The 16,757-nt window shown below is 36.5% G+C and overlaps 1 protein-coding gene across 1 annotated transcript in view; it reads left to right on the forward strand.

Moving 5' to 3' along the window:
• The window catches only part of MDGA2 (MAM domain containing glycosylphosphatidylinositol anchor 2), a 921,279-nt gene that overhangs the window by 608,923 nt on the left and 295,599 nt on the right, over positions 1-16,757 (forward strand). The window contains exon 6 of the mRNA XM_068965010.1: positions 390-659. Coding sequence (XP_068821111.1) covers positions 390-659 — 270 coding nt within the window. The remainder of the gene's footprint in view (positions 1-389; positions 660-16,757) is intronic.

Genomic DNA, 16,757 nt, shown 5'->3' on the forward strand with positions numbered 1-16,757 from the left:
GAGGATGATCGTGACCATGAAAATACAAGAACTAAACAGCTACAATATTTATACCTGGAAGGACAAAAACAAATGGTGGTTGTCAACATTAAAAGAGAAAGGGATTTTTGTCTTAAAACTTTAATTCTTCTCATCTTTCTAACTGTGGAACAATTCAAGAATACATAAAATTTAATTCCCCTCTCCATGTGTAAGAGTCTTAGTAAAATTCCACAGGTTTACGCCACATAATTAAAATAAATAACCATTCTATATGGTTTAAATGTGATCAATACAATAAGATTTTTGCACAAGAGAACAGTATTTCAATTGTCTGTGTAAATATAAAGCATACTGTTGAGGTCTAGCTCTAGTAGATCTAAATAGGTGCGTGTTCTTTTGTCTTTTAGCATCTCCGTCAATTAAACTCTTGGTGGATGACCCTATTGTTGTAAATCCTGGAGAGGCCATAACATTAGTATGTGTCACGACAGGAGGGGAGCCTGCACCCTCTCTCACATGGGTCAGATCCTTTGGGACTCTGCCTGAAAAGACTGTTTTGAATGGAGGAACTTTGACCATACCTGCCATCACCTCAGAAGATGCTGGCACTTACAGCTGCATTGCCAATAATAACGTGGGAAACCCTGCAAAAAAGTCCACCAACATCATTGTGAGAGGTAAGTTTGCCTAGAGAATGTTACAGCATAAATTTCTAGGTTAGCCAGGCTATGATAAAGCAAATAATGTTTATAAATAAAGTTTTTCAATTATAAAAGTAACCCAAGATTTCTGAGTCTTAATAACACTGCTTTATATTTGCATTGAATAGTTTTCATAACACATTCTTAGTGATACAATAGTTTTATATTAAAAAAAGCTTAAAACCCAAATTTGGCATAGAATATTATGCATTGTTATACAAATTGGGTATAATTTTAAGGATTTAACAAATGTATCAATTTAATGTTTAATAAACATTTATTGAATCCCTATTATATGAAGAACCTTAAACTGTGGGATTACATTGAAATCTATAAACATGTCCTTATACTCAAGGATTCTACTGTCAGAGTGTTAAAATTAAATGTATCAATTTAGAGCCATATGATACAGTGTTTGACAAGCATAGGCAAAAGCTATGGACATAAAAATAAAAATTATAGTAGTTTCTGGCAAATATTACTAGGGAATATCTAATAATTTGTATCAGGTTTTGTAGGCTGGATAGAGTTTTAACAGACTGAGATTAGCTAAAGTCATGGAAAAGTTAGAGTTAAGAAAAGGTAAAGTTTATTTGAGGAATTGATGTAAAAAAGTAGGTAGTGACCTGCTGCTTACCTACCACTGTCAATAGCAGTGATTTGTACAGCTAGTGTACTGGCGCTGCTTGTGGAGGAGATGCTAACTTTCCATTTCAGAGAAGGTAAAGTCACTGTGCAAGGAGAGCATGTTTCTTCTTGTCTCACTTCACTGGCTTGGCTCTGGCTTCGGGACTGAGGATGGATATCCATGCCTCTAAAGTTAAAGTAGATATCCATATGGGCCTCTTCCAGTAGACAAATGAAAATTTCTCATGATGGAAGACTGTAACGATAACAAAATATAATTGGGTATATTGAGATAAACACTTGTGATTTTGTGAACATAGACTAGCAGTTTTAATGACCATAGTTATCTGTTACCATCTAAACTATCAGAAATATACTATTTGGTCAAAAATACACTCTATTCAAAATATCGCGAGATGTTACAATGTAAACCAAGACACTGTGGATACTGCACTATCTACCACAAAATTGTACTCAATATGTATTTAGCAATTGTACTTAGTAATTGTCAGAAAGACCATTATCTTAGGATCATCATAAAATAAAACTTCATGCCTATTCAGCTACTGCAATGTTGTCTTATGAAACCGAATGTTACTGAAAGAAGTATTGTTCATATTTAGGTTTGCTTTTAAACCATATATCAGCCATTAGCATATATAACAAGGAAAATCAGTTGATTAAATTGTTCCTAAATCTTCAGACTCAGAACCAACCCAACTTATAAGTCAGTTTTCATATCAATCTTTGGTGACTATGGTCATTTAGATTTCTAAATCTAGTTTAATCATAGACCCATCTGCAACTGTATTGAATTCCTGAATAACTGGCAAGGTGTCCAGCATAGTGGTGTTGCTCAGGGACCCTCCATAAAGAACTCAATCAATTCACAGCAAGTATATACTCCTAGAATGATTTGCTTCTTCCTAGCCCATCTAGCAGTTTTCATCTGTATTCTTACTAAAGATAGTTTTTAGCTTTGACATGAATGACCTAAAATAAATAAACTCTTATAATGTATTTCTTCAATTTATAATTTCTCTTTTATGCCTTTAATTTACCTGAAGGGTCCATTTGCATAGTCATATTACCAGTAGAATTTCTCAGCAGTAGCATTCACATGATTCATAAAATCAAGTTTGTATGTAATCTTGCTGAATATAGAAATAGCCTTGGTTAAGAAGTCCTAGATTAAATTGTGAGGAGAAAAACTGCTACAGTAATATGAAGCATTTGATTTCTGCCACAAAGGACAAGAAATTCAGTTAAAGAAAAGATGGTTTTCTTCTTATTATAGCAAATAAATCATTTTCAAGTCTTTTGAATTTGTAGAACTCTGCCATATCTTAGATTAACTGTGTCATGGATACACAAAAATAGAACTCTGGGTTCATTTTCCCCCATTCCTTTCCATAATTAAATCAAGAGCCACAGACCAGGTTTTCTAAGCAAGCATGAGGATATTCTATGCATAGAGTTTCCACTATCATTTGAGAATATCCATGGACAAAACAAGACTGTAGGGAGCAGACAGGAAAAAATAAATTCTAGAAACATTTTTGAATGTGTCGTTTGCTTTTTAAAAAATAGAAAACACTTTAAATAATGTAGTTGACCATCTCTGTAGATAGTGAACTCCAAAACTGAAGAGGAATCTCATAGGTTTTAATGTTTTGTTGGACATTCAGAAACAGAGCAGCAATTCTTTTCTTATGATCCTCTAAGAGATTATAGTGATTAAGCTACATTTCTTCCAAGTCAGAAAAGAAGTTCCGTCATACATTTGGTAAGAAAAGCATGCTGTTGTCCGAGCTACATGTTGGTGACCTGAGCTCAGTTTCCACTTTTCCACCCAAAGTTCTCTGTTGTTGTGAGTCACTGTATTTAGAAATGCCCACATTTCTCTTCTGTTATGAATTGAATGAGCCACTGTGTTGAGCAAGCATGGTTCATAACATGATCAAGACATTACTATATTTTAGTGTCCTGCAGTTTTTAAAATTTTTATTCAGTGGCTGAATCTTGCCCTGCTTCAGGAAAAAAAAAGTCAGGCAGATCCCATGGACCTTTGGCTCATTTTTAGAAATAGAGTCCTGCAGTGCATTCAAATCACAGGCATGCATTTAGTTGAGTTTTGTATGCATGCTGCAAAACAGTAATACAAACCCTAAAGGAGATCAGTCCTGGGTGTTATTTGGAAGGAATGATGCTAAAGCTGAAACTCCAATACTTTGGCTACCTCATGCGAAGAGTTGACCCATTGGAAAAGACTCTGATGCTGGGAAGGATTGGGGGCAGGAGGAGAAGGGGACGACAGAGGATGAGATGGCTGGATGGCATCACTGACTAGATGGACATGAGTCTGAGTGAACTCCGGGTGTTGGTGATGGATAGGGAGGCCTAGCATGCTGTGATTCATGGGGTCGCAAAGAGTCGGACATGACAGAGCAACTGAACTGAGCTGAACTGAACTGAACCTGATGTAATGGAAAGTTATCTCCCCTGAACAGCTTGGGGCAACTTTGGGCTGGAGACCTTCAGTGGGCAAGGGAACGAGGGGCTAGTCTGGTTGGCTTCTAATTGTTTGTCTGTTTATTCTCTGCCCTCCTCTCTACCACCCTGTCCCTGACCTGATAGCCAGATTCTGATGTTCCTGGCTTGGGGTAGGGTAGGAAGGTTTCTCAATATAATTTTGTTTTTCTTCTGTGGCACATTAATGGACTCTTCATGGTGGCTTGGTGGTAAAGAACCTGCCTGCCAATGCAGGAGATGTAGGTTTAATCCCTGGGTCAGGAAGATCCCCTGCAGAAGGAAATGGTAAACCCATTTTTGCCTAGGAAATCCTGGACAGAAGGACCTGGTGGGCTACAGTTCATGCAGGCTCAGTCACTTCAGTCATGTGCAACTCTTTGTAATCCTGTAGACTGTAGCCCACCAGGCTCTTCTGTCCATGGGATTCTCCAGGCAAGAATACTGGAGTGGGTTGCCATGCCCTCCTCCAGGGTGTCTTCCCACCCCAGTGTTTAAACCCACATCTGCCTGCATCTTCTGCATTGCAGGTGGACTCTTTTACGCAGTGAGCCATATGGGAAGTCATGCAGTTCTTGGGGTTGCAAAAGAGTTGGACATGACTTTAATGACTAAATGACAACAACAATCTAAAAGAGATACACAACTGTGTGTGCCAAGGAGAGATCTCTAGTCATGCGTTGTCCCAAGACCATCACTGTGCCATATTCCTTGAACATTTTGTACCTTATCCCTCCTGCCTGTCTGCTGAAGGCTTCTCTCTCCTCGAGGCAGCCAGCTCAACAAGAGCCCAAGACAAGAAGTCCATATTATCTCTCCTTCCTGTGTGACTCACTGCTATAGGCAGAAGTGCTTACCAATAAATGCTGTGAGAGCACAGAGACTCCAACTTCTAGTCTATGGTCACACAGGTTTTGATTTCCTCAGATATGTCCAGGTGTCATTTCAGCGAAAATATTTCAGTGCTTTGGCTGGTCCCATGCAATGCCCCTAAATAGGCCTGAGATGAAATAGGCTCCCAGGTGCTTTGGCCTGAGAAGCGTCATCTCACAGTTTTATTCAAAGATATATTTCCAGTCAACTATCATCTTTGATACTTTTCTCTGTGCTTCAGTTTAGTTCAATTCAGTTCAGTTGCTCAGTCGTGTCCGACTCCTTGCAACCCCATGAATTGCAGCACTCCAGGCCTCCCTGTCTATCACCAACTCCTGGAGTTCACTCAAACTCACGTCCATTGAATCGGTGATGCCATCCAGCCATCTCATCCTCTGTCGTCCCCTTCTCCTCCTGCCCCCAATCCCTCCCAGCATCAGAGTCTTTTCCAGTGAGTCAACTCTTCACGTGAGGTGGCCAAAGTACTGGAGTTTCAGCTTCAGCATCATTCCTTCCAAAGAAATCCCAGGGCTGATCTCCTTCAGAATGGACTGGTTGGATCTCCTTGTGGTCCAAGGGACTCTCAAGAGTCTTCTCCAACTCCACAATTCAAAAGCATCAATTCTTTGGCACTCAGCTTTCTTCACAGTCCAACTCTCACATCCATACATGACCACTGGAAAAACCATAGCCTTGACTAGATGGATCTTTGTTGGCAAAGTAATGTCTCTGCTTTTGAATATGCTATCTAGGTTGGTCATAACTTTCCTTCCAAGGAGTAAGCGTCTTTTAATTTCATGGCTGCAATCACCATCTGCAGTGATTTTGGAGCCCCCCTAAATAAAGCCTGACACTGTTTCCATAGCATCTCTGTGTTTAATTATCTGTAAATCCCTAGAATCATGGAATGGCATTTCTTTCACTTTTGAAAATTCTACATAAGAAGGAGATTTGCCTTACACTCATTGTGAAATTCTGTGGATTTTGTTCTCTGTCAAGAGTGAATCAGGAAAAGTCTATTATATTATCTGATTTCACAAGAGTATAGAAGGATTATAAGAATTTTCAGAATTTCTAGCTGATGTTCTTATGTGATCATCAGTAAGTCCTTTTGGTTCTATCTTAGAACTATACTCTGAATGGGAGCATGTCTTGCCAAGTTCACTGTTGCCACCCTTGTGTAAGCTATCAGCATGTTTCCCCTCATTATTAAAATAGTCTTTTTATTAATCTTCTTTCTACTTCAGCCTCTGTTTTAGAAGAGGCTGTTTATCCACTATATTATATAAGGTGGACTAGGCTGAGTTATATAAGGTAGACAAGGCTTCGCTGGTGGTTTAGTGGTAAAGAATTTGCCTGCATTGTAGGAGATGCACGTTCAGTCCCTGGGACAGGAAGATCCCTTGGAGAAGGAAATGGCAACCCTCTCCAGTCTTCATGCCTGGGAAATCCCATGGACAGAGGAGCCTGTCGGGATACAGTCCATGGCATCACAAAAGAGTTGGACATGACTTAGGGACTGAACAATAACAAGAGGCCGAGATAACAAATAGACCCATACATATAATTATCCAAAACGAAAATCTTCTAGCTTTTATCACGGAAGTCTTTAAGGTGTTGCCTAGTTGGTGTGTTGGCAGTGGCATTGAATGTGTGATTGGTGTGTGAAGTGGGTGCATGTAGTAGTAGAGTCTTTCATGCTGTCATTAGGTACCTAGGGTGATGATGTTTCTGTCATCTTCAACCTATGGCTTGTAAGACTGCTCTGAGTATTACCCCCATCTCTGTCAGCTGGAAGTGGGAAGGAGCTTGAATGAGCACACATGGAACACTTCTATCTGTTGCACATGTATTAGTTCCAATCACATTCTGTTGTTCTGTTGGCTACATAGTCTGTTCTGTTGGTACATGGTCACACCATTGGGTGCCAGGTGTAAGAGGGCATGGGTTTTGGTCAACTGCAAACCATCTCTGTTACACTCATTCGAGAGGCGTCTCATTCTCCTGAAAGGGCCTCCCATGGCTTCCCACTTACCTAAAATGGAATTCACATTCCTCACTTGGTCATTTCCCGTCACTCTCTTCTTTACTCACTCTGCTTTAGAGACATTATTCTTGTTCTTCTTCACAACTCAGGACTTAAACATTTGCTGTTCTTTCAGCCTGGGATGTTAATTTTCAAATACCATCTTCTGAGAAATATCTCCCCAGACTCCCCTATCTTAGATAATCAACCCTTAATCCACTGAATGATCTATTCTTTCTTTTTATCACATAAATGCCTGGAGTTATTTTATACATTGAAACAACTTACTGTCTGTCTATTTCATGGCACTATATATAGGAACAAAGAAATTATCTATTTCTCAGGTTTATCAATGACATATACCTGGAGTTTAAAAAATTGCTCAGCATATAGTAGATTCTCATAAATAAATGTTGAATGAATTCACCACTTTTAATGATTTCTTCTGGACCTCTATTGCCTGTTGATACTCAAGTATATAATAAATAATATCAAACAAAATTAGGAAATTCTACAACATGTTAAATCATATTAAACATTTATGTGATGACTACTCATTTGAAAGGCCACATTGTTCTAATTATCCATTGCTTTGTAATAAGCCACTACAAAACAATAGCTTGAAATGATATAATTTATTTAATTACTCACAAATCTGGGGGTTGGCAAACTTAGCTAAAATATCTAGTACTGTGTGTGTGCATGCTCAGTTGTGTCTGACTCTGAAACCCCATGGCTTGTAGCCCTCCAGGCTCCTCTGTTCATGGGATTATCCAGGCAAGAATACTGGGTTGCCATGCCCGTCTCCAAGGGATCTTCCAACCCAGGGATCAAACACGTATCTCCTGTGGTTTTTGCATTGGTAGGTGAATTCTTTACCACTGAGCCATCAGGGTCTCACTCAGAATATAATGGGACTGGCATCATCTTCAAAGCTTTTCCAATCAAATGTTTGGTTTCTGGACCAGAAAGTTTAAAACAGCTGGGCTCCTTAGATCAGTCTCTCTATCTTTCATCTATTGGTCTCTCATTTCTCTCATTCATTTTCAATAGCCTCTTTACATGGTTTCTCCACTTGGCAGCCTCAAGGTCCCAGACTTGTACAGGCTTCCAGATTAGAGTGTTTCTATCCTTTTAAGTCATGTAGTAAGTATCATTACTGCTATTGTCTATTCATCAAGTCAGTGCCAGAGATTGGCCTGGTTCCAAGAGGAGATCAAATATTTTCACCTTTAGGAGGGATATGAGTCAGAGAGCCTGCAGATGTGTTTTAGAGCCACCACAACAAGCCATAGTCTTCGTTCATACTCCTATGCTGCCTCAATGCACTTTTATGCCTCTGTCTTTCCCCTTTACTCCTTAATTTCATCAACTCCTATGTTGAACCATGGCTTCTGCAAAATTGATGTCCTGAACAGATGTCCTCTTTGAATTGTATAATTTCTCCAGTTTATCTTTGTTGGCTGTGATCTCAGATTCCTAATATGGAGGAAATATTTTGTCAATATTGAAATAGATTTAACTTTAATGGAAGAAGTCAATATGTATTCAGCAAAGCATGAATTTACACTTTCCTAACTGAACAAAAATATACTGTAACCTCCAGGAATATCATAACCCTCCGCTCTGAAAAGCATTGATTTACCTAATTCTATTATATCCACATAAAGGAGTAAGATCTTTAAAAACTTGAGTTTTATATTAAACATATTTGTTCAGAACTCATTTAATGGTAATATATCAAATATTAGCACTGCTAATATTTCCAAATTATCTTTAGGATTATTACTGAAAAAAGTCTTATAAAATTTTATGCAAAAAAATGTTAGTTTTTTGAGTATGCTGGTTCTGTTTAAGAACTAGTGTTATTATCATTTTGAGCATTCATCATGTACTAGGCTACCAGGTATACCATATACAAGACGTTTTTGATAATTCTTATATGTTCATGAAGTAAAAAATACTATCTCTATTTTAAAGAATAACAAAACTGAAGAGTAAGCAGTGAAATAACTTTGCCCAAGTACAAGCCTTATTTAATCAGTGAAGCTGAGTTTCAAAGCCCACATAGTATGGTTCAAGGGCCACTGTCTTAACCAAGGTACCATAGTGCCTTTCAAAATTCAGCCAAGTTTTAAAAAATGTATAACTCCTTCCCCTGTCCCCAGACTGAACTAACTAATGTCCTTCTATTTTCCTCTACCGTTGCCTTACCAAAAACTTACAAAGAATTCTTTCTGGGTTGTAAATTGAATACATTTTTATGCACATTAGAAAAAGATCCCCAACACTGTATAGTCCTTCCCATTACACTATTTCCCTCCCCTATATAAAATCATTTTTGATTGGAGGAAATCCCATGTTTTTGTTAATCAATATTTTTTTTCTCCAGTAATGGTGGGCATACTTCAAATTCTAATTAACATACTGTTTGTAGTTTAGGATTTTCTAAATAATGTTACATTTGAAGGACTGATCATGACTCTGCTACTTTTATTGGCAGTCTTACAGATTATTGTACAAAATTATTTAAAAATTTCTATTAATGATAAAAGATCAATTGAATTATGAAAGACAAAGATACAAAATAGCTGCATAAATAAGACATCTAGTATAAACAAGGAACAAAACAAGGACTCTAAAGTGTGTTCGTTATTTTCGCTGAAAGGTATATATCTATAAGCTATTGATCAGAAATTCAGAGTTAATTGTCAATTTTCCAGAAAGATTTGATCTTATTTAGCTCCCAGTGTTTCTAAATGTAAATTACTTGTGAATTACCAATTACAGGGTGGGCCCAGTTCCTCCCAAGCATTTAGATTAATCAAATTAAATTTCTAGTCATCAATAGTTTTCTTCCATAACCTTTCAGTAATAAAATCTGTAATGATAATAGCTGAAATTGTAAAAAAAAAAAAAAAAACAAAACACTAATCCTTTAACATTCTCCAACAGCTAAACTGTTTGCTGTGTGCAGGTGTCCCAATTACTCATGTAGATTAAATGCTCTATTTCTATTTTCCCAACTTAATATTCTGTAGTAATTACATCTCCCCAAAACACCACAGAGAATTTTAGTGTATTATGTTGTGTAGCTCTGAAATTGTTTCATTATTATCTTTTTAAAAATTAAGCAGGGCTATACAAAATGTAAAAATTACCAATTTGGTAGTTCTCATCTGAATATAGATTTCTTTTCTCTTACAAACAAAATAAATCTAACTTCCTTTGTTTGTTGAAATAACACAGGAGGAATTATAAAATACAATTTCAAGTAACAAGTTTATCTGGATATTGTATAATCTTATAATTAATTTTATATAATTATATACAGATAGCTTAGTCATACATCTTATTTTATTAAAACTTAGATTGTCCCACTCAGTAGTTGGAATCTGTCACATATACTTTAGTCAAAAGGAGATGCATCACTTGGTAGTAGTGCTTTAAAAGTCAATTACTTGTTAACAGCCAGAAAAAAAGAAGCTTATTCAAGTACGTTACTTTTAAATTTCTTCTTTTTCTTTGAAGGCATTTATATATCTTTTTGTTTGTTTCATTTTTGGATATCCTACAGTTGTAAAATAGAACCAAAACAATGATATATTTAGATTTTTTATCCTGTTGTTATAGAAGGTGCTTATTTCCCAGGCCTATAGTCTCACCACTCTTAGTCTATATGGATTAAACAGTCTGCAGACAGTAAAGTATAGCAGGAAAAAAGATCTATGATATGGACATGGCTTCCTTTAAATTAGCTCCCAGACTACAAATAAAGAGGCCTCTGCATACTTTTCTCTACACCAAGAAATTACAGTTCCTAATTTTCAAGTACTTTTTGCACTAAAAGTCTATGGTTCTACACTATCAAAACATACCATGACCTGTGCCAATTTCTGAATTCAGTTCAGTTAAGTTCAGTTGCTCAGTCTTGTCTGACCCTTTGTGACCCCATGGATTGCAGCACACAAGGCTTCCTTGTCTATCACCAACTCAAGATGGTTGATGCCATCCAACCATCTCATCCTCTGTCGTCCCCTTCACCTCCTGCTTTCAATCTTTCCCAGCATCAGGGTCTCTTCCAATGAGTCAGTTTTTTGCATCAGGAGGCCAAAGTATTGGAGTTTTAGAATTAGCAACAGTCCTTCCAATGAATATTCAGGACTGATTTACTTTAGGATGGACTGGTTGGATCTCCTTGCAGTCCAAGGGACCCTCAAGAGTCTTGTCCAATGCCAGATTTCAAAGCATCAATTATTCGGCACTCAGCTTTCTTCATAGTCCAACTCTCATATCCATACATGACCACTGGAAAAAAAACATAGCTTTGACTAGACGGACATTTGTTGGCAAAAAAATATCTCTGCTTTTTAATATGCTGTCTAGTTTGGTCCTAGCTTTTTTTCCAAAGAGCAAGCATCTTTTAATTTCATAGCTTCAGTCACCATCTGCAGTGATTTTGGAGCACAAAAAATGAAGTCCAAAGTCTGTCACTGTTTCCCCATATTTTGCCATGAAGTGATGGGACCAGATGCCATGATCTTAGTTTTATGAATGTTGAATTTTAAGCCAACTTTTTCATTCTCCTCTTTCACTTTCATCAAGAAGCTCTTTAGTTCTTTTTCACTTTCTGCCATAAGAGTGATGTCATCTACATAGCTGAGGTTATTGATGTTTCTCCCAGCAATCTTGATTTCAGCTTGTGCTTCATCCAGCCTGGCATTTCACATGATATACTCTGCATATAACTTAAATAAGCAGAGTGACAATATATAGCCTTGATGTACTTCTTTCCCAGTTTGGAACCAGTCTGTTGTTCCATGTTCAGTTCTAACTGTTGCTTCTTACCTTCATACAGATTTCTCAGGAGGTAGGTAAGGTGGTGTAGTATTCCCATCTCTTGAAGAATTTTCCACAGTCTGTTGTGATTTACACAGTCAAAGGCTTTGGTGCAGTCAATAAAGCAGAAGTAGATGTTTTTCTGAACTCTCTTGCCTTTTTGAAGATACAACAGGTGTTGGCAATTTGAACTCTTATTCCTCTGGCTTTTCTAAATACAGCTTGAACATCTGGAAGTTCACTGTTCATATACTCTTGAAGCCTGGCTTGAAGAATTATGAGCATTATTGTGCTAGCAAGTGAGATGAGTGCAATTTGTGGTAGTTTGAACATTCTTTGGCTTTGCCTTTCTTTGGGATTGGAATGAAATCTGACTTAATCACACTTTATTTTTGTTTACAGATTTGCTCATACAAATATGTGATTACAAATACATAGGTGTACAGATATGACTGTTAAAAAAACATTGAAGTTTCAAACTAAATTATTTTTTAAAAAATTTTGTTTTAGTTTCTTTCCTTAGGATGTTAAACCAGGAAGATAAATGCAAATGGTACTTTCAGTAGATGTTTACAAGATTTCTATTCCACTCTAGATCTGTATCAGTTGCTATAAGGGACAGAAAAAGAATGGGTACAGTCCCTGAACCTCTTGAGTTCTTAAACTTCCAGGGAGACAATCAGCAGGGCAACTCACTCCATAGACTGGGAGGAAGATCATAACTTCACAGTAGAATAGGCAGTGTACTGTTGTAAGCTCAGGTGAAGAAACAGTTAATTCTGATTAGGAAGACAGAGGAAAATTCCCAAGATGGTGGCATTTGACAAGGTCTTTGAAAAATGAGAATCCTTTCATATGTAGAAATGAAGTCCCTCTTTCCTTTTCTGCTCAGAATATTGATGTTAAGTAGCTTTTTGAACTTTCTCCATTTTCTTATTTATGAAATATCAGAAACTATTAATAGCTTTTTAAAAGAAAAATAACTGTGTTTTTCATATTTGATAGTAAATATTTTCAGAATTAGGTAATTTTGAAATAAAGCCTAAACATTAATATTTTGCAGTCTTGAGTTCCATAAGATTTTATTTAAAAGTCTTATTGAATCAGTCAATTTTATGTTTACTATGTTTTCTGTTTCTCCTTGGTTTCCATCCAATATTCTTCTAACACTAGTGCCTTTTCTAAATGCTTCAGGAAATCTCTAAAGAGAGATAATCAACCTAATTCATGTATTATAACTCATCTGGACTCAATAAGATGATTTCTTAATTTTAGCTTTCAAAGAATCTTTTATATTTTTTTCTTTTTTAAAATGTATTGTCTCAGCAAATATAGTTATCTGAAAATTGTGTGTGCATGGAAATCAACGCACTTGTTCCAATCCTTCTTAGCGAAAATGTATCTGTTAAAATCAATCAAATGTGAGTGATAAGTAAGAGAAAATTTATCTTTGTAAAGTTCATAAATTCATTCCAAAACTAATTAATTTCCAAAATCCAAAAAGTAGGAATATACTTTTAAAAGCTAATGAAAAAAATCAGCTACCTTTTTTCTAATTAGAGAACTTTTTCAGTCATGGAAACATTAGGATTGGTCTTCCCATAATTCTTTCTATCATTTCTGCCCCACATGCAGTTATTCAGCTAATATGCACAGGGATAGCACAATTCATATTCAAGTTCAAGCCACCATTGAGTGGATGATGTGAGCCCATTGCAAAAAATGAGATAGAAAAGAGTAGCATTTTATTTATCTGCATAGATCAGTGGTTCTCAGTTGGGGGCAGTATTAGAGGGCATTTGTCTATGTACTCAGTCATTTGGGGCTTCTCAGGTAGCCCTAGCCTACCAGCCAATGTAGGAGATAACAGACATAGGTTAGATGGTTAGGAAGATCTCCTAGCATGGAAATGGCAACCCACTCCAATATTCTTGCCTGGAGAATCCCATGAACGTAGGAGCCTGATGAGCTACAGTCCATAGTGTCACAACGAGTCAGACATGACTGAAGTGACTTGGCATGAGACATTTTTTATTGTTATGATGGGGAGTGTGGTGTGCCACTGAAATCTGAGGGTAGAGGCCAGGGATGCTGTTAAATACCATTCGATACACTGGGCAACCTTCATATTAGAAAATACCTGGTCCAAAGTATAAATAGTGATGCTATTGAGAAAATCTGGCCTAGGTAAAGCTTTCCCTTATAGCCAGCTAGAAAGATTCACAAAGCTATACACTGATGTGTGCACACACACATAGTTAATTTCCAAAAACATTGTACATTTTGACCCAAGACTGATGTCAGATTTTAATCATTCTTGACACATTTCTTAGAATTTCAGATGTCAGTTGTTCTTAACCTGACTTGCTTGTTTCTCTGTATCTTGGAAAAATGTATCGACTAGCCCGGCTTTTGTTGTTGTTCAGTTACCCAGTTGTGTCTGACTCTTTGCAACCCCATGGACTGCATCATGCCAGGCCTCCTTGTCCCTCACCTTTGAGCAGTGTCTCTTCTCTATGGTCCATATTTATGAGCTCCTGTCTACTGGGTTATAATGATCTCTCTCTGTGAGTCTCAATTGTTTACCTGCTCATTCCTCTGAAGCTCTATACTCCATTTGTCAACAGGTCTCACTTCATTTGTTAAAGTTTTTCAATGTGCTTCCTAATTTTGAAATGTAATATTTACTCTAGTAGTAAATATTAATGTACTAAAATTAAAATGTGCTGCCTCTCCCAGGTCATCCACTGAGCCCACAGAGTCAATGAACATAGCCAAATAAACACAACTTTTTCATGTATGGTGCTCTTAAGTCCTATACAATCTCCATGTTTCCAGTAGCACTAGAAGATAGCCTGTCAGATGATCCAAGACATGAAAGTATGGTGATGGAAAATAAAAAATAGATATTTCTGTAGCTTTTATCAATCATTCTAACCTTTCTCCTAATTTATCCTGTTTGTGTGTGTATATGTGTGTGGGAAATAGAGAGTGTATATGTGGTCGAAAGAGCTTATCTTCATACACTGTGGGTTAAATACTGACTTTTTCTTTACTGAAACTTATTTTGAAGGACTGTTTCTACCAGGGCACATTTCATTTCATTTCACATTGACTATTAATTTATTCTGATGGAAGTAGGAAAACCTGAAAAGCAAGGCATATGATTGATTGCAGTTGGTCTGTTAATTTAGAAGTTATTTGGTGTGAGTGCTCAGAGAAATGATGTTCACTTCATAGCAAAATGTCAGTCTTTTTTTCCTCTCACAGTAATGGTAATTTAGACTTGTGCTTTTGTTATTAGTTTTAATATATTATTGTCACACAGTATCCTCTTGCCTGGCGATAATATAATCTGGGTATATTAAAACACTGTCTTAAAAATGTAATGTAAAATATGACTTTATTTTAAGAAGTGTAACAGAAATCGTCAGCATATAAGTATGTACCTTACTGGACTTTCACGAAGTGGGCACATCTGTGTCTGTAGCACCCTGATTGAGAAGCAGAGAATTAATTTTAATAGCTCTCAGGAAGCTTCTCTCTTGCCACTCTTTCACAGCCTCACTAAAATGTGACTTCTGACTTTGAACGTCCTGTACTAGTTTTGCCGTTTTAATGGAATTATATACAATACAGCTTATTTCTAGATTACTGTCCCAATATTATGTTTGTGATATTCATATGCTGTTATGTATAGCAAAATTTCTTTAATTTTTAGTATAATATTCCATTGTATGCATAGAACAGAATTATTACATTTGGCTATTTATGAATTTTTGAGTTGTTTCCAGTTTGAGACCATTGTGTGAATAATTCTGCTCTCAGTATTTTTGGACCAGTCTTTCGGTGAACATATTTCTATTAGATGCATGCATGCTAAGTCTCTTCCGTCGTGTCTGACTCTTTGTGACCCTGTGGACTGCAGCCCACCAGGGTCTTCTGTCCACGAATTCTCCAGGCAAGAATATACTGGAGTGGGTTGCCATGCCCTCTTCCAGGGGATCTTCCCGACCCAGAGATCAAACCCGCCTCTCCTGCAGCTCCTGCATTGCACGCAGATTTCTTTACTGATGAGCCACTAGGGAAGCCCCTTCTATCACATATGTACCTAATAAGCATAGGATAAGAAGATGTTGATATCTAATACCAAACAATTTTCCAATTTACATTTCTGCAAGCATTCCATTTGTTCCATGTTATTGTCAGCACTTAATGTCATCTGTATTTTTCATTTTAACACTCTAATTGGTGTCATGGAATCATAGTGTGATTTTAAGTTGCATTTATCTTTATGATTTGTGAATTGAGTAAATTTTCAAAAGATTTTGACCACCAGATTATCTGTTCTTGGCAATCAACTATTCAAGTCTCGGCCCCCTTTCCCCCTTTTGTGTTTTACTTTTCTTCATTTGTAAAATCCTTTCTGTATTTGATATGTCATATATTTAATATATTTATTAATTTTTTTCTTCTACTTTGTGGCTTACCTTCTCAAAATCTTAATGCCATTCTATAATGAATAGGAAAATTTTCCATTTTGATGCAGTCTAAACTATCCAAAAAAAAAAGGAATTTAAGAAATCTTTTTTATTCTTTTTAAGAAAAATTGTGTTAAACCTAGATAAAAAAAAACATACTCTTATGTGTCCTGCTAAACATTTCATTGTGTTACCTAAATATTTGATGTGTAATTCACTTGAAATTGACTTTTCTATGTGGTTTGGGGTAGGACTAAAGATAATGTTTTGGTTTTTAATTTGCATATCTAGTTAAATCATTACCACCAATAAAATTGACCATTACTTCCCATTATACTGCCTCATCACATTTGTCATAAATTAAAGGATTAAGTACATGTGAGTCTATTTCTTGATTCATTTCTCTTCTATTTGTCTTTGTTTATCCCTATGTTAATACTACTATGTCTCAATTACTATAAAATTGTATGAAATCTGGTAGAGCAAGGATTTTTGCTTTTTCGTTTTTCCATCTTCCCTTGGTTGGTCTTGGCCTCATGTGTTTCTATACGTATTTTATGAGCAGTTTATCAATTTCTACTTGGACTCCTAAAAAAATCTGAAATTTTTATTTGGACTGAATTGAATCTGCAAATCATCCAATTATTGGCATTTTCTATCTCTCCATTTATTTGTCTTCTTTAATTTCTTTCACAACAG

This window comes from Capricornis sumatraensis, chromosome 2 (assembly GCF_032405125.1).
Source record: "Capricornis sumatraensis isolate serow.1 chromosome 2, serow.2, whole genome shotgun sequence".
Lineage (NCBI taxonomy): Eukaryota > Metazoa > Chordata > Mammalia > Artiodactyla > Bovidae > Capricornis > Capricornis sumatraensis.